The sequence below is a fragment of the Thermothielavioides terrestris genome, chromosome 5, assembly GCF_000226115.1.
Source record: "Thermothielavioides terrestris NRRL 8126 chromosome 5, complete sequence".
Classification (NCBI taxonomy): Eukaryota; Fungi; Ascomycota; class Sordariomycetes; order Sordariales; family Chaetomiaceae; genus Thermothielavioides; species Thermothielavioides terrestris.
This window is the reverse complement of record NC_016461.1, coordinates 1,263,388-1,283,442: the sequence shown is the minus strand read 5'-3', so window position 1 is coordinate 1,283,442 and position 20,055 is coordinate 1,263,388. Positions and strand designations below refer to the sequence as shown.

General features: G+C 57.4%; 8 protein-coding genes across 8 annotated transcripts; 4 read left to right on the top strand and 4 right to left on the bottom strand.

Moving 5' to 3' along the window:
- The first annotated feature begins 510 nt into the window (after positions 1 to 510).
- On the top strand, positions 511 to 1,155 carry THITE_108954 (uncharacterized protein). Its single transcript, XM_003656417.1, has 3 exons — positions 511 to 570; positions 658 to 785; positions 858 to 1,155. The coding sequence occupies exons 1-3, from the start codon at positions 563 to 565 to the stop codon at positions 953 to 955; spliced, it is 234 nt and encodes a 77-aa protein (XP_003656465.1). The 5' UTR covers positions 511 to 562; the 3' UTR covers positions 956 to 1,155.
- A 247-nt stretch (positions 1,156 to 1,402) lies between these two features.
- Positions 1,403 to 4,173, bottom strand: THITE_2121114 (uncharacterized protein). The gene is made up of 4 exons (XM_003656416.1): positions 2,761 to 4,173; positions 2,634 to 2,703; positions 2,092 to 2,578; positions 1,403 to 2,033 (listed from the first exon to the last, which is right to left on the bottom strand). The coding sequence occupies exons 1-4, from the start codon at positions 3,845 to 3,847 to the stop codon at positions 1,626 to 1,628; spliced, it is 2,052 nt and encodes a 683-aa protein (XP_003656464.1). The 5' UTR covers positions 3,848 to 4,173; the 3' UTR covers positions 1,403 to 1,625.
- A 149-nt stretch (positions 4,174 to 4,322) lies between these two features.
- On the top strand, positions 4,323 to 6,961 carry THITE_2121111 (uncharacterized protein). Its single transcript, XM_003656415.1, has 4 exons — positions 4,323 to 4,616; positions 4,682 to 4,748; positions 4,809 to 5,996; positions 6,066 to 6,961. The coding sequence occupies exons 1-4, from the start codon at positions 4,606 to 4,608 to the stop codon at positions 6,627 to 6,629; spliced, it is 1,830 nt and encodes a 609-aa protein (XP_003656463.1). The 5' UTR covers positions 4,323 to 4,605; the 3' UTR covers positions 6,630 to 6,961.
- On the bottom strand, positions 6,961 to 9,584 carry THITE_2121106 (uncharacterized protein). The gene is made up of 5 exons (XM_003656414.1): positions 9,322 to 9,584; positions 8,889 to 8,947; positions 8,515 to 8,825; positions 7,955 to 8,458; positions 6,961 to 7,891 (listed from the first exon to the last, which is right to left on the bottom strand). Exons 1-5 carry the CDS (start codon positions 9,331 to 9,333, stop codon positions 7,410 to 7,412), a joined length of 1,368 nt encoding a protein of 455 aa, XP_003656462.1. The 5' UTR covers positions 9,334 to 9,584; the 3' UTR covers positions 6,961 to 7,409.
- A 914-nt stretch (positions 9,585 to 10,498) lies between these two features.
- On the bottom strand, positions 10,499 to 11,819 carry THITE_127447 (uncharacterized protein). Its single transcript, XM_003656413.1, has 2 exons — positions 11,369 to 11,819; positions 10,499 to 11,302 (listed from the first exon to the last, which is right to left on the bottom strand). The coding sequence occupies exons 1-2, from the start codon at positions 11,595 to 11,597 to the stop codon at positions 10,773 to 10,775; spliced, it is 759 nt and encodes a 252-aa protein (XP_003656461.1). The 5' UTR covers positions 11,598 to 11,819; the 3' UTR covers positions 10,499 to 10,772.
- Positions 11,820 to 12,790: 971 nt separating this feature from the next.
- THITE_2121102 (uncharacterized protein) lies at positions 12,791 to 14,081 on the bottom strand. Its single transcript, XM_003656412.1, has one exon. The coding sequence runs from the start codon at positions 13,792 to 13,794 to the stop codon at positions 13,273 to 13,275; it is 522 nt and encodes a 173-aa protein (XP_003656460.1). The 5' UTR covers positions 13,795 to 14,081; the 3' UTR covers positions 12,791 to 13,272.
- Positions 14,082 to 15,375: 1,294 nt separating this feature from the next.
- THITE_2010991 (uncharacterized protein) lies at positions 15,376 to 16,821 on the top strand (the record flags this gene model as incomplete). Its single annotated transcript, XM_003656411.2, has 1 exon — positions 15,376 to 16,821. A coding segment is annotated over one exon (1,446 nt), but the record flags the coding sequence as incomplete, so codon positions are not given.
- Positions 16,822 to 18,283: 1,462 nt separating this feature from the next.
- On the top strand, positions 18,284 to 20,022 carry THITE_2121100 (uncharacterized protein). The gene is made up of 2 exons (XM_003656410.1): positions 18,284 to 19,836; positions 19,914 to 20,022. Exon 1 carries the CDS (start codon positions 18,424 to 18,426, stop codon positions 19,792 to 19,794), a length of 1,371 nt encoding a protein of 456 aa, XP_003656458.1. The 5' UTR covers positions 18,284 to 18,423; the 3' UTR covers positions 19,795 to 19,836; positions 19,914 to 20,022.
- Positions 20,023 to 20,055: the final 33 nt, after the last annotated feature.

Below are 20,055 nucleotides of genomic sequence, written 5' to 3'. Positions count from 1 at the left end.
ACCCCAAGCCACCGCGGTGCAATCGGCCAGTCCAGACACTCAATGTCCCCTGATGTCGACTACCGGATACCAGAGCCAAGGACGATCATCCTGCAGCGCGGCGAGAATGTCGATGGTGCTAGCAGATGGAACGTAAATTTCAGGTCGCGGCCAGAGGTCGATGGCATCGACTCATCCATTCCATCGCCAAAACAATGGCTGCGTAATGTTGCCCAAAGCCGTCGCCAACTCTCTTTTCTCCTCGTGGTTGCGCAGATTCAATTGTATGGTCGCGTCAGTTCAGGAGGTTGATAGCCAGGAGGAATGGTTGGTTTGAGGAAGCTCTCGTTCCAGCACTGCAAGACGCGCTTCTTTTGGAAACCCAAGCCAAACTGAAAGACAGTGACGTGAAAGGAACGCACAGACCATCCATGTCTTGCTGCCCACTCACCACCTTATTGGCTGGCTGTCGATAAGGCATTATCACCCGATTTCCACGGCAGCTTCCGGCCTCCGCGCATCAAAGGATCACCACGAATCATCCAAGGAGAGTCGCGCCATTCTTCACCACTCAAAATCAGTCATGGCCGGGTGAGTATAAACCCAGCACATTGATCGCACTAGCACGACCTCAATCCTACCTACCGCGTAGCCCACTAACACTGCGTCTCGTCATAGATACCAGCCCTCAACCTATTACGACAGCCGGTTCCGTCAATCCCCCGCCCTCATCCGGGCGCGGCGCCCGTACCTTGGCAAGAACGCTATTCTCGGGCTTGGGCTATCCGCCTTCGCGCTTGGAGTTTGTATGTCACGAGAGGCGCTCAAGAACACGGTTGAAGCCCGGGCATGACTGACGCAACGTGTGACCCCTGCAGATGCGTACACTCTCCGCGCCATTGGCCAAGACGAGTTCGAAGATGTCAAGGTTCCCGATGTGCCAGTGAAGCCCAGCTCTGAGGGCGAGTGGAGATGAGCGTGCTCACACCGAGAGGTAGAGGGGCGGGGAACGAGGCTGAATGGGGTGAGAGTACCCGAAGTGAGGGGCCAGTGCTGCCCCTTTGTGTCAACTCAATGTACAACATATACGGGAGGACAGGTGGCTAGAGCGGCCAATGTATTCTACGGTCCACGTCATGGCAGAGTTCTAGGGAATCTTACTTCGATTCATGGTGCAACGCTATGCCAACGCTATGCCACGAGACACGTCGACCAGGGATCTGCTTAGACTGAAGGCACCGGTACCGGCCAGGTATTATACAACACATTCAAACAAGCCCAACCGAAGCCCAAACCGCCGAGCAGGCCTCCTCCCATCATGCACATAGAACTCCGCTGACAGAGAGAGAAAAACCCTCGTTGGCCCATCTGCCACCTCTACACATCCAAAGACAATCCCACCAGAACCCCCCCCCCCCCCCCCCCCCAAACCCACCTATCCTCGTAGCAAATCTGCGTCTGAGACGGGAACAAGAAGAAAAGTTTCCCCGCACCGCATTGCTGGAAGCATAACCGGTCGCCTGCCTGCTGGAATACCCCATGAAATGACCAGCCCACGAACTCCTTAGAGTCTGTCAAGACACCCGATGGCCCTCCTGACTTGAGGGCGTAAAACACGAAACTCAACAACAAGAAAAGATAAGATATCAAGTCGCATGAATCGCGGGCTCCCGCCTCAGTGGCTCGGGGCCCATCTTGGATCCCTTGAGAGAAGGCTCAGTCACTGCCGAAGAGTGCGTCTTTGGAGCCTGGGCTGGAGAGTCGCCGTTGTAAATAGTAGACGTGCTCGAAGAGAAGAGACCGCCAGGTTGGTGGGAATGTCTCCGGGGCGCCGACGACGGGCCTGCGTAGATGGGCTGAGGGTGCGCATCCCGGTGCGCGTGCTGGCGCTGCATCTGGTGAGACGGGTGGTTTGGATTGGCCCACGGGGTTTGTTCGATGAACTGCTCTCCGGCCGCACCAAGGCCCTGTCCGAAACCGAGGCTTGTCGCGTACTCCGGGCGCAAGACTGACATTTGGTTTGGTATGCGCCTGGGCATCGGCTCACGGGCGCTCTGGGTATCCGGTTAGTTTTGGTGCCGTTTGCTGAACCGCTGCCTTGGCGAAGCTCACCTGGATGGCTTCCAGGTCGGCTTCCAGCTGTTCTTCTGAAGCGCCATTGAGTGGGGGGGCAGCTGGAAAGCCGACGTGTTTGGCAAATCCGGAGAGGACCGAGACTTCTTTGTTGTATGACACGGCGTTTCTGACAGCTTGCGCCCTTGTGGCAGGAAAGCGAAGTCCATAATCCGGTATCGTGTTGGCCGCCCGCCGACGCTCCTGCTGAATTTCGTTCCACTCTCGGCCCAGCTCTGTGAGTACCTCCTCTCGCGAATCTCGCACCGCTTGGTAGAACTGCGACATAATCTGCGCGCGTTCTGCCACTGCCCGGCGCCGGAGCACAGACAGCTTGAATTGCAACTCGAGGTCACTTCGGCGTATTTTTTCCGCTCGCCTCTCCTCGAGACATTGCAGCATTGCAAGGTATTCGGGGTGTGTCGGATTGTCGCCCATGAGGGACGCCTCTTCTTGGTTGAGCTGCTCCAGTCGTTCCTGATAAAGACTGTGGACGAATTAGCGACTGCAAGGGATCGCATGGTCGGAATCAATACACTTACCGCTCCCGAAAGCTGCTGAATTGCTTCTCGATGGCTACCAGTTCTTCCCAAGCCGCCTTTTTACGTTCCACTGTGGTCGAATTAGCCTCGGAAGAAATGGTTCGAAAAGATATTGCTGGTCACGTACATTCTTCCTCGTTGCGATGCGCAGCCTCTGCCTCCTCATCGACCTCTTCGGCGTGATCATCCTCAGCTTGCGGCGTCGGCACCTCGGGACTGTGCATATCGGCATCTTCGGGAGGTTCGTCTGGTGCTTCTTCCTGAGCACCGACTTCTTCTGGGCTCTTGCTTTTTCGTTTCTTTGTCGGGCTCCGTTTCCCTTTCCTAGACCTGCTCGGCGCGGCAACGTCTTCTTCAACCAGGTCTTGAGCCTCATCTATAGGCTCACCGGTGGCCGCAGGCTCCTCATTATCTTCTTCCGCAGTATGATTGCCGCTCTGGGTGTTCGTCGAGATTCCCTCATCGTCGACCATGGGTATGTCATCGGCGTACTGATGATCGGCAGCGCCAATCGAGCCGGTTCGCTTCTTCAGCGGCAGATCAGACTCCGAGTGCTCGGCAACAGGTGAACGCTTCCGTTTCCGAGAGTCTGCGGAGTTCTGCCTTGACGGCTGGGGAGCGGTGGTATCATTCGCGGGAACGACCTGGCTTTTCTTCGCCAGCGACGGCGACGTCGGTGGCGGCCGCTTGGCTGAGCCAAGCTCACGTTCGCTAGACGGGACGTCGCCGCTCTCCTCCTCTGCTTCAGAGCCAAAGTCACGACGGATGTTCGTCTCCTCAGTGTCAACGTCGGCTCGCAACTGCTGGTGGAGCTTGCTCGGGCTACGCTCGAAAATGCGGCCGCGACGGTCAGTGAATCGCCGATGTCCAGCACTACCAGCTGAGTCTATGGTGTCGCGTGCCGCGCCATTCTTTGGAGGAGTGTTGTAGAGTCTTTCTGTCTCGGCTTCGGAGTCATTGACATCGACCTCGGATAGCTTGCTGTCGTCGTCTGACTCGGAGGCATCTGTCGATGGGTCGCCGCGGGAACCACGACGGTTTGGTGTGTTGAGATCGTCGCTCTGGGCGCGCAAGTCCATGTCCGCCTCGTCGCCAGATATGTCCTTGTCTTCAGGCTCGCTGAGGGGGCTCGACAGATTGCTCGGGCTGTTGTCCAGCAAGGGCGGAGGAGGGCTTGACGAGGCCAACAGAGGCGCGGTATCACCTGTAGCCATCGTGAACCATGCGACTAGGTCCAAAGTGGATCGGCAATGGTTTCGCCAGCGGCGCCAGGAGTAGTTGTCGTCGAGCGCAGAGGGTCGCGCAAAATTGATCTTCGCCGGATGCTGGGAGCGACCAGCCGTGACCGCGACAGCGGTCGCGCGACGTTGGAGCCAGGAAGGGAAAACCGCGGATCAAAATCGCACCAAGAGACGCAAGCTGGAACTGGAGTGTGCTGCTACCGCTAGTCTCGCGAAGAAGTGCGTGCTGATGGTGCGATGGGCAGGACTGGCTGTTTGGGGGTCGGTCTTGGGAGAAGTAGCTGAGGGCGGCACTCAGAGCAGCACGAGCACAAATGGGCGGGAGCGAGCTTGCTTGGGAGGGACCCGTTGCCTGCCCGCCCGCCCTGCGCAGGGCGGTGAAAGGCGGCAGTTTTGATAAGCGCCGATAACCGGGCGAATTTTCGACTTGCGGACCCACTTCGGTGCGCGGCGCTCAGAAAAAGCAGCTGTCAATTCCTCCCGAGATCACGAATTGGACAGGGCCAGCTCGAGGCCGCAACAAACTGGCACCTACCTGACGCAGGCTATGCCGCTGTCCGGCCCTACATCTCTTGAATTCAGTAACTTCAGTGTGCTGTGACAGCAATTGAAGGAGGATTTGCAGGATTTTTCCTCCTTGCCAAACGCCCACCTGCTTCAACTCCAAGACCTTTCCCCGAATCCACAGCTTTGAGTTTGCGCCGTGGCTTTGGGGCACCCACCTCGCCGAAATGGCCAAAGAGTATGAATTACAGCTTTATTGCGTGGGATCTAGTCTTCGGACAGTATTGCTGACTTCTTCTGCAGCAAATCCGCCTTGTCTGTTTTATCCAAGGCCATCGACCCGGCCCTTGATGCTCTCTTCTCCCAGAGTGTGGGTCGCAGCATCAACAGAATCCGTGTGGATGAGGACGATAGTTAAATCTTTTTTTAGGCTGGACCCGTCAAAACGCCCCCAAAATCCCGCTACGCAGAATTGCTCCCGAAGAAGTCCCTGGCAGACGAGGAGGATCATGATGGTTTCGACGGCGCAGAGCCGGAGGGCTCCGACGAAGAGTCAGAAGCCTCCGAGAATGGATCTGAAGAGCGGTCGGGTAGCGAGTCCGATGCCGGCAGCGTAGACAAAGGGGGGGGCATATTGTCTGGTGAAGACGAGTCTGAAGCCGAAGACGCCAAGGGCATTTCGAGCGCCGACGATGAAGCTGAAGCGACGAAGGTCTCGGAGAGAGTTATCTCACGCGGAACATCTCAAGAGGAGGGCCGCAAGCGGAAACGGAAGCAAAGAGATGGCGATGAAGACTTCGAGGCTAAATACTTGGAGCGATTGGCGGACGACGAGGCTCCATCTGGGAAGCGTCGCAAGGCAGATGCAACTGAGAAGACCGCAGCAGCAGAGGATGCAGGCGGGGTCTCCAGGGAAGGTGACGATGAGCGCATGGCTGGGATGGAGGAGGACGAGTCGTCAGTGGGCGAGGTTCCTGTTCATGAGTCCTTGACCACTGGCCCTGTCGAAACGGAACTCGAAAAGGCGAACCGTACCGTCTTCCTCAGTAACGTCTCGATCGAGGCAATCACCTCGCGCAAGGCCAAGAAGATCCTGCTACATCATCTCTCATCGGTCCTCGACAAGAAGGCAGACCCTCCTCAAAAGGTGCAGTCCATCCGGTTCCGCTCGATCGCTTTCGCGACAACAGGCATACCGAAACGCGTGGCCTACATCAAAAAGTCGCTCTTGGAAGCCACTACGAAATCCACCAATGCCTATGTCGTCTATAGCACGGCAGCAGCGGCGCGGCTCGCTGTGGCACAACTTAACGGCACAGTTGTCCTCGACCGCCACCTCAGAGTCGACAGCGTTGCTCATCCAGCGCCCGTCGACCACCGGCGCTGTGTCTTCGTTGGCAATCTGGGTTTTGTCGACGATGAGACTGTGTACAGCACCAAGATCGACAAGGAGGGCAAGGAAATCACCGAAAAACGCAAGCGAACCAAGACACCAATGGACGTCGAGGAAGGACTCTGGCGAGTGTTCGGCGAAGAAGCCGGCAAAGTCGAGAGCGTCCGCGTCGTAAGAGATGCCGCTACCCGCGTCGGCAAGGGCTTCGCCTATGTGCAATTCTATGTCAGTCCTCTCCTCCGCCTTGACCCCACCCACCTCGAAGCTCAAGCTCTTGCTAACAAAACCCTCCAGGACGGCAACGCCGTGGAGTCAGCAATTCTCCTCAACGGCAAGAAATTCCCCCCCATGCTGCCCCGTGAGCTGCGCGTCAGCCGTTGCAAGGCCCCCCACAAAACAGCCCGCGCCATGGAAGCCCGCAGAGAGAAAATTGCGTCGTCTGCCTCTTCCGACCGTAAGGGCGGTGGCAAACACGACGGCAAAAAGCGAAAGAAGAGGTCTGCCGACGGAGAGACAGGAGAGTACGTCCCAAAACTCACCGCCGACGCCCAGACCCTTGCCGGCCGGGCGAGCAAACTGCTGGGCCGGTTCGGTGCCGCGAAACTTGTTGGGGAACTACCCGGAAAGGACAAGAAGCGGCGGCGGGATAGGCGAGAGCGCGGGATAAAAGGCAGGGGTGGTGAGGCCGCGGGAGAGAAGCCCAATGGGATCAAGGGACCGGAGCAATTCGTCTTCGAAGGGCGGCGGGCTAGTGCGAAAGATGGCAAACCCAAGGATTTGAAGTTCAAGACGAAGAGCAAGGGGAAAGACAAGGTGCACAAGAAGAAGAAAAAGAAGGGCGCCAAGGGCGAGAAATGAGATGGCGGGCGCAGGAGAGGTCTGCGTGGTACGAGAAAAGGGGTAACATGGTGGGCACAGCGGTCGAGTTGTCCACGGCACGAGGCGGCGCATTCCTCAGTCGCCGGCCGGCGAGTTCTAGACAACAGGCTGGGTAAAAAGCTGCGTTGATAGCGCAGCGTGGAAATAGAAATTCCCGGAAACTCGATGACGGTTGAGCAGATGAGTTCGACAGACCTGGTGGCATTGTAGAAAAAAAATCCTTTTGTGCTTGTCTCGATGATTACAACTTGAGGCGTTGCCGCTCTACTGTCTCCAGGCACCCGAACTCTCTGTCATCTCATATCCCCCCGGGGCTACACGGAAGGAAACGACACATTCAGGCTTCCAAGCTCCAGAAGGAAAGGTAAGGGGGATATCAATCTCGACTAGGTAAGGGAGGAGCTATCGACAGTATAAAAGGTTATCAAACCAGCGGTCTACAATCGTAAAAGGGGAGCAGCCCAGTTGTCCTCATCTACCAAGGCCCCTATCCACATTTTGCTATCTCTCGAAATGGACAAGGTCAAAAGCAGTTAAGAACATGGCTTGCTGGGGGAATTATTCTCATACTAGCAGGGAACGCAGAAAGCCCATCAACAGATTTACCTTGTCGCAGAGGAGTTGCGGGCAAGTCTTCAGCGCATGCCACGGCTGACCAAGAAGAACTTGCCGGGCAGCGGCCCAGAGGTTTGCATACTCCACTCACTTCACACCGTACGCACGCCGACAGCGAGAGCGGCGGAATACGGCGCGAGCGGCTTAGTACTCGGCCTCACCCTCGCCGGGTTCAAACGAGTCGGCAGCGACCTCCTCGTAGTCCTTCTCGAGGGCAGCCAGATCCTCACGGGCTTCGCTGAACTCACCCTCCTCCATACCCTCGCCAACGTACCAGTGGACGAAGGCACGCTTGTTGTACATGAGGTCGAACTTGTGGTCGAGACGCGACCAGGCCTCGGCGATGGCAGTCGTGTTGGACAGCATGGACACGGAGCGGTCGACCGCGGCGAGGCCACCGTCCTGGGGCGAAGCAGTGGGGACGGCGACGGGCTTCTGGTAGTTGATGCCGATCTTGAAGCCAGTGGGGCACCACTCGACCAGGTTGAACGAAGCCTTCGACTTGAGGGCAGCGACCGCAGCGCTGCAGTCGCGGTGGACAACGTCGCCGCGGTACAGGAGGGCCACGGCCATGTACTTGCCCTTGCGGGGGTCGCAGACAACCATCTGGTTGTTGGGCTCGAAACCTGAGGAAGAGCAAGTCAGTGCAACCGCTGGCGAAGACGTGGAGATTCAGAACCCGCACTCACACTGGAAGGTGAGGTCCGAGACCTTGAAGCTCTCATGAGCGCTCTTGGCGGCCGAAATGACCGGCGCATAGCTGATCAGGGGGTAGTGGATACGAGGGTACGGGACCAGGTTGGTCTGGAACTCGTTGAGGTCCACGTTCAAGGCGCCGTCAAACCGCAAGGAAGAAGTGATGGAAGAGACCACCTGAGCAATCAGCCGGTTCAGGTGCTCGTAGCTGGGCCGGGGAATGTCCAGATTCCGGCGGCAGATGTCGTACACGGCCTCGTTGTCAACCAGGAACGTGCAGTCGGAGTTCTCGATCGTGCTGTGGGTGGAGAGCACAGCGTTGTAGGGCTCAACAACGGCAGAGGAGAGGCGCGGCGCCGGGTATACGGTGAACTCCAGCTTGCACTTCTTGCCATAGTCGGTCGAAAGACGCTCGAGCAGAAGAGCGCCAAAACCGGAACCAGTACCACCGCCAAACGAGTGGAAGATCAGGAAGCCCTGGAGCGACTGGCAGTTGTCTGTCATGCCGCGTCAGCTATGCGCCGCCTGCGACCACCAAGAGGATGGGGCTCACCAGCGACGCGGCGGATGCGGTCGACGACATCATCGATCTTCTCCTTGCCGATGGTGTAGTGGCCGCGAGCATAGTTGTTGGCAGCATCCTCCTTCGCGCTGATCAGAAGCTCGGGGTGGAAGAGCTGGCGGTAGGTGCCAGTGCGGATCTCATCGATCGGCGAAGGGTCGAGATCGACAAAGATGGACCGGGGAACGTATTTGCCGTTGCTCGTCTCCGTGAAGAAGGTCTCGAACGAACCAGCATCGCCTACGTCCTTGGCGTTGGGGTCCGGGCGGCCGTCAGCTCCGAGACCGTGCTCGAGGAGGTACCTGGGCGCATTGGTTAACGAGACGCGATACTGCCGGGAGCGTGGAAGAGCGGTGAGGGCCTACAGCTCCCATGCGCTGTTACCCAGCTGGACACCAGCCTGACCGAGGTGGAGGTGGAGAATCTGGTCGCAGGCGTGTCAGCATGCAGTCTAGTGTACTGCGAAAACCGATCTTGTGTTGCAGCGACGAAGCGCCGGGAGCTCTGGAGTTGGACCGCGACGAGTCGCGATGCAGGGTGTGCAATGAATCAAGGCTGGCATTCGAACTCGAGGTCGCCAACGACACAGCGGGTTTTTTAGATTGAAAAAAGGTTGCGGCTGGGAAGAACCTAGGATTGACGCCAGCTGGACAAGCGGGAGCATCGACAACTCTTGGGATGTAGTGGCGTTGTGGTCTCGAGGGTATCCGCATTGGAAAAGAGGGAACAGCCCAAAGCAATCGCCCAGAGCGGGATTGCGGTTCCAAGGGACGGGTAATGGGGCAGTTGTGAGCTTACCTCGCCTCTCATCGTGATGGATTATGTCGAAATAGAGGTACCGGCGATAATCGGAAGGAAGCGGAGCAGTGAGCGCACAGCGCGGCGGAGAGCAGCAATAGAGGCAGGAATGTCGGTCGTTGAATTTGCGGAGAGAGCTGAGGGTCCTGGGAGAGGTTGTTGCTTGCCTGGCGTGGAGATTTGGTGGGTCGCGGGTGCGAGGGGCAGTTTTTTCGTGGGTCTGCCGGGATTTGCTTTACAGTCGTACTAGGTACGTGATCTGACGGAAAATACGCCAGGAATTACTCCAGCTGCGGGTTACAGTACTTCTGCCCCGCACTTGCCGCCCAACAACGCGAGCTCACCGCTTCCCATGATGCCCCTGGCGGTTTGGACTGCTGATTTGTCGGGCAACACAGCTAACGTGAGTTGACAGCATACCTATCCGATGATATGCAAGGCACAGGAACGCCGGTCAGATCCGAACCAAGCAACACCACAAGATTTTAGTTGACCTGTGGCTTACCAAAAGAATGAAATCCAAGGAGCGCGCATGTAACTCTCCGCTCGTGAGAGGTAAGTTCAGTTGCAGAAGAGCAACAAATAGCGTGACTAGTCCAGCCTACGACTGTTGTGTTCATGGTGCTACGTGATGTGATAAACAGAAAGTTTGCAGAATTGAGGGAGTCAGAGATGCAGAGTAACGTGCGTGCCTCGCAAACACATCATATTTCGAACCTGGTGGGTGTTGAGCCAAAGGCATGGTAACGGCCCGGGGGCTCTCTATCATGTCTGCCATGGACCCTCTTGCTGCTATAAGGAGGGACATGCGTTCTTCTTCTTCTTCTCCTCCTCCTTCTTCTTCTTCTCCTCCTTCTCCTCCTCCTTCTCCTTTTCCTTTTCCTTTTTTTCCCTTTTTTTTTGTTTGTTTGTGTGTGTGTGTGTGTGTGTGTGTGTTGGGGGGGAGGAGGGAGGGGGGCGGAGAGCGGGAAGGGGTTAACTCCTGGACGGAGCATTTCATAGACAAACAGCAGTCACATCTACACTAAAGCGCTGCATTGCGAGCCATTGTGTGGCAACAGAACAGCCAGGGCAACGGCGTAGCACAGCATCACCGTGCATTAACCATAAAAGTTCATGCCGCCCCTCAACCAATACAAAACATGCCCACGCTGCAAAGGAGCACTACAGCCAACGTCCAGAAGCAGATGGTGTTATCAAGGGTATCTCAATTAGCAGCATCATGGCTAGATAAACAAGACCATCATTCTCGACGCTCTCTGATCCAGCCATCAAATGCGCCAAGCGCGAAGAGACACTCTGACTACAAACCCTCCATTCTGTCATGCCATTAAACCCAATCATACGTCAACGTACTCCAGTCTGCAACATCCCGCCATGCATTCGACAAGAACTTTGAGAACACAAACATCGCCACCAAATTCTAAACCAGGAACAACAGGAACGGCCTCTTAGAGGGCAAGTACAGCCATGGCAACACCGCCGAACAGAGCAAACGAGCCAGCAGCGAGAGAAGCGACGCCGTTGGTAGTCACGGCGGTGGTCGCAGCAGTCGTTGGGGTGGGGACCCGAGTGACGTCGCTGGTGACGGTGGTGATGACCGGGCCGGAGCCAGAGCCAGAGCCAGAGCCGGAGCCGGAGCCAGTCGAAGTGGTGGTGTAGTTGCTGCGGATGGTGGTCGGCACGGAGGTCACCGACGGCGAGGTCGTGAACGTGGTGCGAGTCGAGTTCTTGCCGATGGTGGTAATGGTGGTGGTGGCGGCGGCCGAGGTCTGGCTCGTGGTCTGCGTCCCAGTGAGGGTCACGGTGTTGTTGCCGGTCTCCGAGGACCCGCTGCTGCCGCCGACAATGTGGAAGGGGAAGCCGTACTGGAAGATGTTCTTGTCGGACTCCAGGTAAATAATGATGCCGTAGGTTGCGAGGTCGCCAAGCGTCTTGGGCACATGCCAACTGAACGACTCGGCGCCGCCATCAACTCCGGCTAATCATTGGTCCAAGTGGTCAGCCAAACGAAGTTCTCCAGGGAAAAGCACAGGCGATGTCTTACTCGCGATGGTGTCAACAAGGGTCAGGCTCGACGGCGTCTTTCCACCGAGCAGGCCGATCGTGATGGGGCCGGGGTGGCGGGCATCCTTTTCCCAGACGATCTCATATGTCGACCCGGCGGGGACCTTCTCGTCTTGAGTGGGCTTGGTAATTACATCGAAGCCGGCAGTCGGGTTCTGGGCCAGGACGGATGCCGCAAAAGCGAAAGCGGTGGCGATGGAGAAGCGCATCTTTCCTTTTTTAACTGTCACACAGGATGAAGATCTGCAAGACAGCGAAGAAGCTAGCGTAGTATAACTAAGTGAGCGTGGGTGATGAAGGGAGCGACAAGACCCGAAGGCCGGCAAGGGAGCGACTTTATGAGGGATAGAAAAGAATGGCTTGCGGCTGAACACCACAGTCTCTAGCAGAGGCACGTTAACTTGTGTGAGGGAAAGGAAAGGCAGAACGGCGAAGGGGAAGGGAGACGGCGGTTTTCATTGTGACACTGCCCCCCATTCCTCTGCTCGGCATGCTGGCTGTGCCGTAGGATAAAATGACGCGGGAGTCGGCATGACCAGCGTCTCCCCTCCTTCGCGCACCTTGGCATTTCTGGCGACCGAGTCGCTTGGCTGTTGGATGCCAACGCGGCCGTGCCATTCGACGTTGTGCGGCTGGAAGCGATGGTACCCCTGGACCACACCACTGCCTAGGACCGTTGCAGACACATCTGGAATGGGCGGGATGGCGGGCAGAACAACCGAATCCCTGCCAGGAAAGAAATGAGGCGTGCAGGGGCAGGGTCGTTACACTGCGCTACAATGCACTATGCTCGATCCATTGAAGGCCGCGGCTGGGTGATCCCAGGCGCTTAGCCCTTTCCAGGGTAGCCTAGGCTCAACTAACGGCCAATCAGCTTCGATGGACCCCTACGCAGTGTAGTGTACTGCGTACGGCTGAAAAGCTCAGCGCATCGGACATTAGTAACCAATGTCAGGTTACACAGGTACTTTGCAATCCGCAGTCCCGTACGTACTATACTAGTAGCGTAACTTACGTATAATCCGCAGTATATAGAATCTAAGTACCTGAACTTTCGTCGAGCTCACCAATTCGCCCTGCGTGAAGAACAGAGTCTCCTGTGTACCTTACTGTGTAGGTAAGACTGCCAAACAGCAGTGGAGAAGCGTTCTCCAGCGTGGTAGTGATGACTCAAAAACTCCAGGATTCCTTCGAAGCTGACTCGTCGCCAGTGATCATGCACGGGTCTTGTGCTCTGTATTGTATGTACATGGTATGTCTACCTACTCAGCCAGCCACTTCACTACCCTGACCATACCCTCATGCAAGCCTTCGGCAAAAGAGCCTGGTCTGGATGAAGCATCGACACGTCCTTTGGCCTAAGAGTTTTTCAGCCCAATTCAGCACCGCTGCTGAGAGTGGACTTAATTCTGCTAACAGCCAAGGAACTCAAGAACGGGACTCCGTCGCTCTCAGATGTCCGCACATGCAGCCCTATGAGCGACGACAGCAAAGACAGATGCGCAAGCACCGAGTCGCTTTTGAGCGCAAACAAACGACCGCCGACGGGGACAACAGCCGTCGGGGCTCCCGCAATAATTACCTAGGTTGTCAGCGACTCACAGAATGGATGACGGTGGCCCCGTGGCTGACCAATTTCCCACGGCTCCCACGGATGGTGCAATGTCTCCACACACAAGTTCTCTGCAGATGTTGCCGAAACCAAGGCGGGCACGCGCACACGCTTTTTTTTTATTGTTTTGGTCGCTGGGAGCCAACAGCCACTCGTCGTCCATTCACTTGAGAGTTACACGCCATTCTTTCACATCGCCTTGCTCCTTGTTCTCTCGACACAGCCCATCCGACGCGGGGCTTCCCCGTCAGACTCACTGCCGCAAGCGCGATTCAGCCTTCCCAAGTGTAATTGCCGCCCATGTCAAGCAGCCAGATCAGGCTGTTGAACTCGACATCGATGCTCTTGATCTGCCACCAGCCCGCCGCCTTGGTGGTGCCGAGAATGGTGATGCCGCGGCTGGGCTCGTTGGCCACGCCGAAAGTGGCGTGCCAGCGCAGCGCGATGGACTCGCAGTCGACGGCGTCGATGCTGTCGACCACGAGCGGGAACGCCGGATTCGACAGCTGCGCGTCCATGAAGATCTGCTTGGTCGCGAACGTCGGCTGGCCGAGCGGCTGGAAGATGAAGGTGTTGATGCTGTCGGACCGGTCGACGAAGTCGTCGGCGCAGTACTTCTCGCAGACCGAGGGAGTGTAGTTTGCGATCAGGCTGGCGTAGATGTCGACGATCTGCTTGGCCTCGTCCCGCGTGATGCAGTCTTTGTCCTGCCGCGGCGAGAAGAGCGAGCCGATGGAGGGGAAAGCGACCGCCGAACTGGCGAAAGCGCTGACGGCGAGGATCAAGAGGCGCATGTTGTCGACGATGACCAAGTTGGCTCTGTCTGGACGATGCAGATTATCCGTGGTCGGCCTCGTTCAACCCTCCCTCACTCGCCGCCATCAAACCCATATTTATACCTGGCGCAGTTTCGGACTTCGTGCATTGTTTGCTTGAGGTTCTGGAGAAGAACGGCATCATCTCGACGTTATCGCCCTTTTCCCGAAGTGACCGAGTCGGCAAAGCGAATTTATCCAACCAACTCCGTCTTGGACTTAATAACAGACTGACGGACGTCCGACAGGTAACCCTTCACCCCGAACCCGGGATCGCGGTGCTCTCCGGGGGGTTCAACTACTGGGCAGGTTGTTTCCTCCCAGACATGATGGGCAAGTTCGTCCTGCAAGCGCCGGTCCGGGGTGGTTCGGACCCGAGTGGCGGCCCTTCATCAATTTGTTCCTGCGTCTTTATACGATCGAGGGTGTCAAAGGAGTTCCCTTTCGGAGAGGACATACCGCAAGGACCTCACTGCTGGGGTCGAGATGGCGGCCGGTCTTCGCATTGCGAGGGTCCAGCGGAACACAGCGCGGCCCTGGAGAGCTACAGGGCCTGGGCGCAATTTCAAGTCGACCCGCGTTGCTCCGGCTAGATCAGGAGGGCGTTGCGTACCGCTTCCTGCGCTCCGATATCCAGAGCATACCTCCTGGAAACAGGATGGAGAACCTGGCTCTGTCCGTTTCATTCCAGCCGCCCGGGGTCCGGGGAAGGCTAGGTACTTCTAATTATAGGTGAAGCTTCATCCATACTCTCGTTGACTTCAACCCTAATGTTCTGAGCTCTCCCTCTCTGCGGCCCGCACTGGCCAATATTCTGGACCCAGTCTCACCTCCGGGCTGCTGCACGCTCCCGCACAGTATACATACATGACAATAGCTGGGTCTCGGTCGTCCAGAAGAGGCGTGCCTACTCATTTGAACTCTGAAAGGACGAGGAAGATCCCGTGAGCCGAGGACAGTGACTTGCAGTCCGCACGTTGTCCAGTACCCCTTCACGCTGGGGAATGGACGGCGCAACCCCTCATAGCTCTGTGGACATTCACAGAGTAGCCCTAAGCATCTATTCATCGGCTTGAGGTCAATGTCTTTCTTGGAAATATCCCTCAACTAGGTGTAGACCTCCATATCACAGCCAGTGTCTCAGCGGACAAGACAACTGTCAAGGATAGCATTTGGTGATTATGTAATCGCTAAGCCTGGGCTTCATTTGCTTCTGTAACTGCAGAAACCGTTCGGCAGTTCCACGCTCACGCTCGGACGTCAGTAATCACAGAGTTTGGTCGTGGAGGCTTCAGGACGCTGCAATAGGCGGCGAACTGTCGGGGATTGGTAGATTGGCCGAACGTATCATCGTATTTGCCGACCGACTCGAGTTTCTTGTCGCGTTCCCGTCTGCGAACCTTATTGGTGTGAAGAAACGCGTGCCAACACCACTTCGCTTGGGAAGCTTGAACCCCCTGTGTCCGGTCAACAACCAGGACCCGGCAGCCATCCGTCGGTATGGGTTTCGTCTTCTCACGCCCCGTTGCGGCAGCAACATCACCCGCAGCGCTGCCAACCCTCACTATACGCAACTTGACCATCACCCCTCTGGAGCTGAAGCAAGTCGAACGCCTAGATGCCCACTCGCACCTGCACATACCAACGACATTGCACAAGACTGCTTCACGCGGAGGGGAAGAGGAGTCCGCGTCGTCAGCGAGGCAGGAGATTAAGGGGATAGCCATTCAGCCTTTCTCGGAATGTCACACTCCCGTCTATACGCCAGACCCTGCCCGCCATGAACACCTCCGCCTCACATTCGAGGACCCAGACAGCGGACACAGCTACAGCGCCGAAATCCCGGCTTCATCACGACGTAGCATCATCCTCAAAAGTCACCCCAAAGGCTCAGAGGAGGAAACCAAAGAATTCACCGCCATCTATCTCCCCCAACATGCCTATCTAGCCGTCTTTAGCTCCGCCAACCTCTCCTCCTGGATGGCCACGCTCGATTCCTCCCTGCCCATCTCCTCCCTCTCCATCCCGGGCACCCACAACTCGCCGACCTGCCACGTCGCCCTCCCGTCCGTCCGCTGCCAAGCCGTATCCGTCCTCGAGCAGCTCAACAACGGCGTGCGCTTCCTCGACGTGCGCGTCTCCTGCCCGACATACACCCCGCCAAAGGCCAACCGCAGCAGCAACAACAACGACGACAGCAACAACGACAACAACCACGCCTCCATACCCGAGCTCTCCCTCGTCCACTCGGCCTTCCCCGTCTCCCTCACGGGGGCCAAGTACCTCTCCGGCTTGCTCGCGACACTGTACAGCTTCCTTGCGGCGCACCCGACCGAGACGGTACTCGTCTCCATCAAGCGCGAAGGGACCGGCCGGGGCAGCGACGCCGACCTCTCGCAGATCCTTTACCACCACTACATCGCGCCGCGGCGCCAGCACTGGTACACGTCGCCGCAGATCCCGACGCTGGCCGGCTGCCGCGGCCGCGTCGTGCTGGTGCGGCGCTTCCGGCTGGCCGCGTCCGTGCCCGCGGCCGAGGGCGGCATCGACGGCTCGGTCTGGCCGGACAACGTGGCCGACGGGACGTGCGGGAGCGGGACGATCCGGATCCAGGACTACTACGGCGTGGGCAGCGCCGCCGACATCCAGCGGAAGGTGCAGTTCGCGCAGGAAGGGCTGGCGAGGGCCGCGCAGGGGGTGCATGCGACGAGGCCCTCGGAGGTGCCTGCTGGAGGGCCGCAGATGCCGCTGTTTATCAACTTCTTGAGTGCGAGCAACTTCTTCAACGCTAGCTGCTGGCCGGATCGGATCGCCGCCAAGATCAACCCTTCCATGATCGAGTATTTGTGCATGAGCCACGGGGCGCCTGGCAAGGGGCCTGGGCAGTTGGACATTGGGGACGCGGCCACGGGAATTGTGGTGACGGATTGGGTCGGGCATAACGGGGACTGGGACCTCATACGCTGCATTGTGGGATGGAACGCCCGGTTGCAGCTCCGGCAATAGAGTGAGTGGCAGAGTGGTCACACATACGCTGCCCCAAAGGGCAACAGCGAATTGGACATCAAGGTGTAGGATCATGCATGAATTCTGCGCGGAATCTAACAGAGATGGCTACCAAGAGCATATAGACGGTAGTGCAAACCAATATTGGCAAAGCATGCACGGGTAGATCTCGAACTGGTAATTAACTAAGTCAGCATATTACTTGAACTCAAGCAAGTAGGGGAAAAAATCATCCGAAAGGCAAGGAGACGGGGAAAAATTGAGACTAACTTACAGTTCGCTGGGAAGGACTGAGTCAGGATGCACTCCAGCTTTACCTGTCCACCGAAGCGGTCAGCCATGGCCCTCATTTAGAATCGCTGCATGAACACCTCAATATGGGACCCCAAAAAATCAGGCTGCAATCCAGTCAGCGTCCGAAAACAACCCAAGCAAGGCTGAGAGACATACCTCATTAAATCAGATTTTGGAGATTGTTCATTTCCAACCCAGAGGGAGGATCAAACAGTGTGAATAACGAATCATCATTTTGCAATGGGCCGTGAACATGCGAGCGGAAAATGCCAATTACCTAACCAAACACGGTCAGCCAAAACCGCTTTCCAGAGGGGAGGACAGCGAGCTGGTGAGCGGTGGCACAATCAGCTGACGAGTTCTCAGCAAGAATTTCCCGCCGAGCTCCCCTCACAGGGTGTACAGCCCTGCTTTTGGCGAGAGGAGACGGCGAGGCTTCGTTTATGTCCGCCCGTTCGTTCAAAGTTTCGTCATGGTGCTAGAGGGTGGAAGTAAAAGCCCGAGCATACCTGCAATGGCTGATTAGCACAACGGTCATAGACGCTGAGCTCATAAACAGCAGACAGGTAAGAGGCCAAATCAGACAAGGCTGAAACAAGTGAATCCACATCGTGAGTTCGGCATGAGGAATTCCCTATAATTGTCTTTTGTTCATCACTTGGAGGGGTAAAAAGAAAGCGACTGAAAAACCAACCTTTTCCGAGAAGTTTGGGAGCCACTGAAAAGAGAAGCCAGGTGAAGGTTGGTCGACACTGAGCAGACAATGTTAGCAAAAGGTTGGAAATCGCCAAGCCGACACGAGTCGCTCTGAACAGGGTGCTCTCAGGGTAATTCTAGAGTAAATTGTAGTCCCCACGGGCTGGTCGGAGTTGGATTGATCGATTATCATCACAGGAGCTGTGCGACAGGTAACGAGAGGGAAGCAGGGCGATTGCTTACCTTGTCGACAGAGGAATTGGTGCTGTAGTTGGGGGAATGAGAGAAGCTGTGGGAGCTCAAAAATTTGGAGCATTAAAAGCGTGCCGCAGCTGTGGAGGTGCGATAAGATAGAGAGACCCACTTAATTTATGCAGGGACTGAAATGCAGAGCAACATGTGTAAATGCATAGGAAGTTACGCGAATGCCAGCTGGCGCTGGTGTGGGGATTGCGTGACGTTATCGATAGCTACCGAGCCAAGGGCATCTCGGTAACATCCGGATCTCCGCATGCTCCCACCCTTCCCGTGGCTCTTCCCCCTCAACCATCCACGAGGCTTTCAGCGCCCACTCAGGCCCTAGTCTTGCGGATCGCTGAATACCTAACCGCCATGTCTCCCGCAGGGGGGATTTGGGCTCCTGCGGCCTTGCGGGCTTTGCACAAGCATCTGGTGGTCAACGTCCGAGTGGCGACCAAGATGCTGCGCTCCAAGCTCGCGGCCGCCACTCGCCCAGTCAACGCCGAACTCCAACCCGTCGCAGTCCCGGTCCGCGCCGGCAACTCTCGCCAACCCATCCATCCCGCAGCCTGGTTGCGCCAGCAGAAGCGCGCTGGCGGATTCAGATACTACTCGACCGCCAGCCTCAACTCGACCATCCGCCGCTTCATCAGCTCTGGCGCCTACCCCTCCGCCTCCAAACCCGGCTTCCGCTTCGACCGCTCCAAGCTCCCGACCTCGCGCGTCTCCCGCGCCGTCAACCAACTCACCGGCCGCGCTCCTTTCGCCTGGACCCTCCGCCCCAACCTCACCGGCGGTACCCTCGGCCGCACCGCAGGCGGCTACGGCATTCCCGGATCTGGCCGCCTCGGCGGTGCCCGCTACTTCAGCCACACCCCGGCCGCCCCAGCGCAGGTCATCCAAAATGTCAGCCAGGCGATGCGCGCCTTCTGGCTCTCCGGTCATCGCGCCCGGTTCGACGGCACGGGACCCAACGGCGAAAAACGGTATCGGGCCGTGAGCGCGATGCAGGACGAGGCGCGGTTGAAGATGGAGAGTGCGATGGCCGGACGGCGGCGCGCCCCGGGTGCGTTCGTCGATTTCAAGATCAGCCCGACCATCACTGCGCTCAGCCCGCTGGGCGTTGTGATGCCGTTCGCCAGCGCGGAGGAGCAGGTTGCCGCCGTTGGCGCGGCGACCCTCAATGCCGAGGGCTTCCTTGACGTGCTCTCGGTCGACTTCGCGCGCGCGCTGAAGGACTTGGCGGCGGTCATGACGGATCTGAAGGCCTTGGCGGGGCTGGGCGATCTGCCTGTGTTCTTGGAGAAGAACAGTGTTCTACGGGTGCGGTTCCCTGGCATGGATGCCGAGACGGTGGAGAGGCTCTGCGATGACGTCGGCGTCAAGCGGGGCGTTGTCGGGCAGGATCCGGACTTTGACGCCAGCGCTGGCGTGGAAGTTGCGCTGCGCTTCCCGTTTGCGCCCGATGCGAGCGGTGAGGGTACCATCACCTCACCTGGTGGATCTCTCAGGTCCCGCGGCTCTGAGTCGTCGTCGTCAGAAGTGGAGGAAGCGTTCATCGTGGATGAATTCGAAGAGAACCCTTGGCGGCTGTCCGGCTCGGAGCCTGAAGAAGGCTACGAGAGCATGTCGCCGCCTGTCTTGAGCACCTCAGGAGAACACTGCTCCGAGGATTTTGAGGGGCTGGAGGGCATATACCGGTTTCTTGAGGAGTGTGATCGTGCCCGCGGACGCTTCCAGTGAATCCGGATGCTGCGGGCACGTGGAGGAAGCGTTGGCGTTGTGGTAAGATAGGGTTCATGGATGCAATGGGATCGGCATGGCTTGGAGACTGTCACTCACTCATCTCCTATGTCTTTTAGCGTTGTTTTGGTTCGTGCACATGTATTAGGAGGACATCGAGAAGGACTACTGGTGGGGTGCAGGTGCCCCGGGGCCATCATTGCCCAACATCTGGCGATCAGCCTCTAGGAAACAAAGTCATGAATTGACAGGCCTGAATAG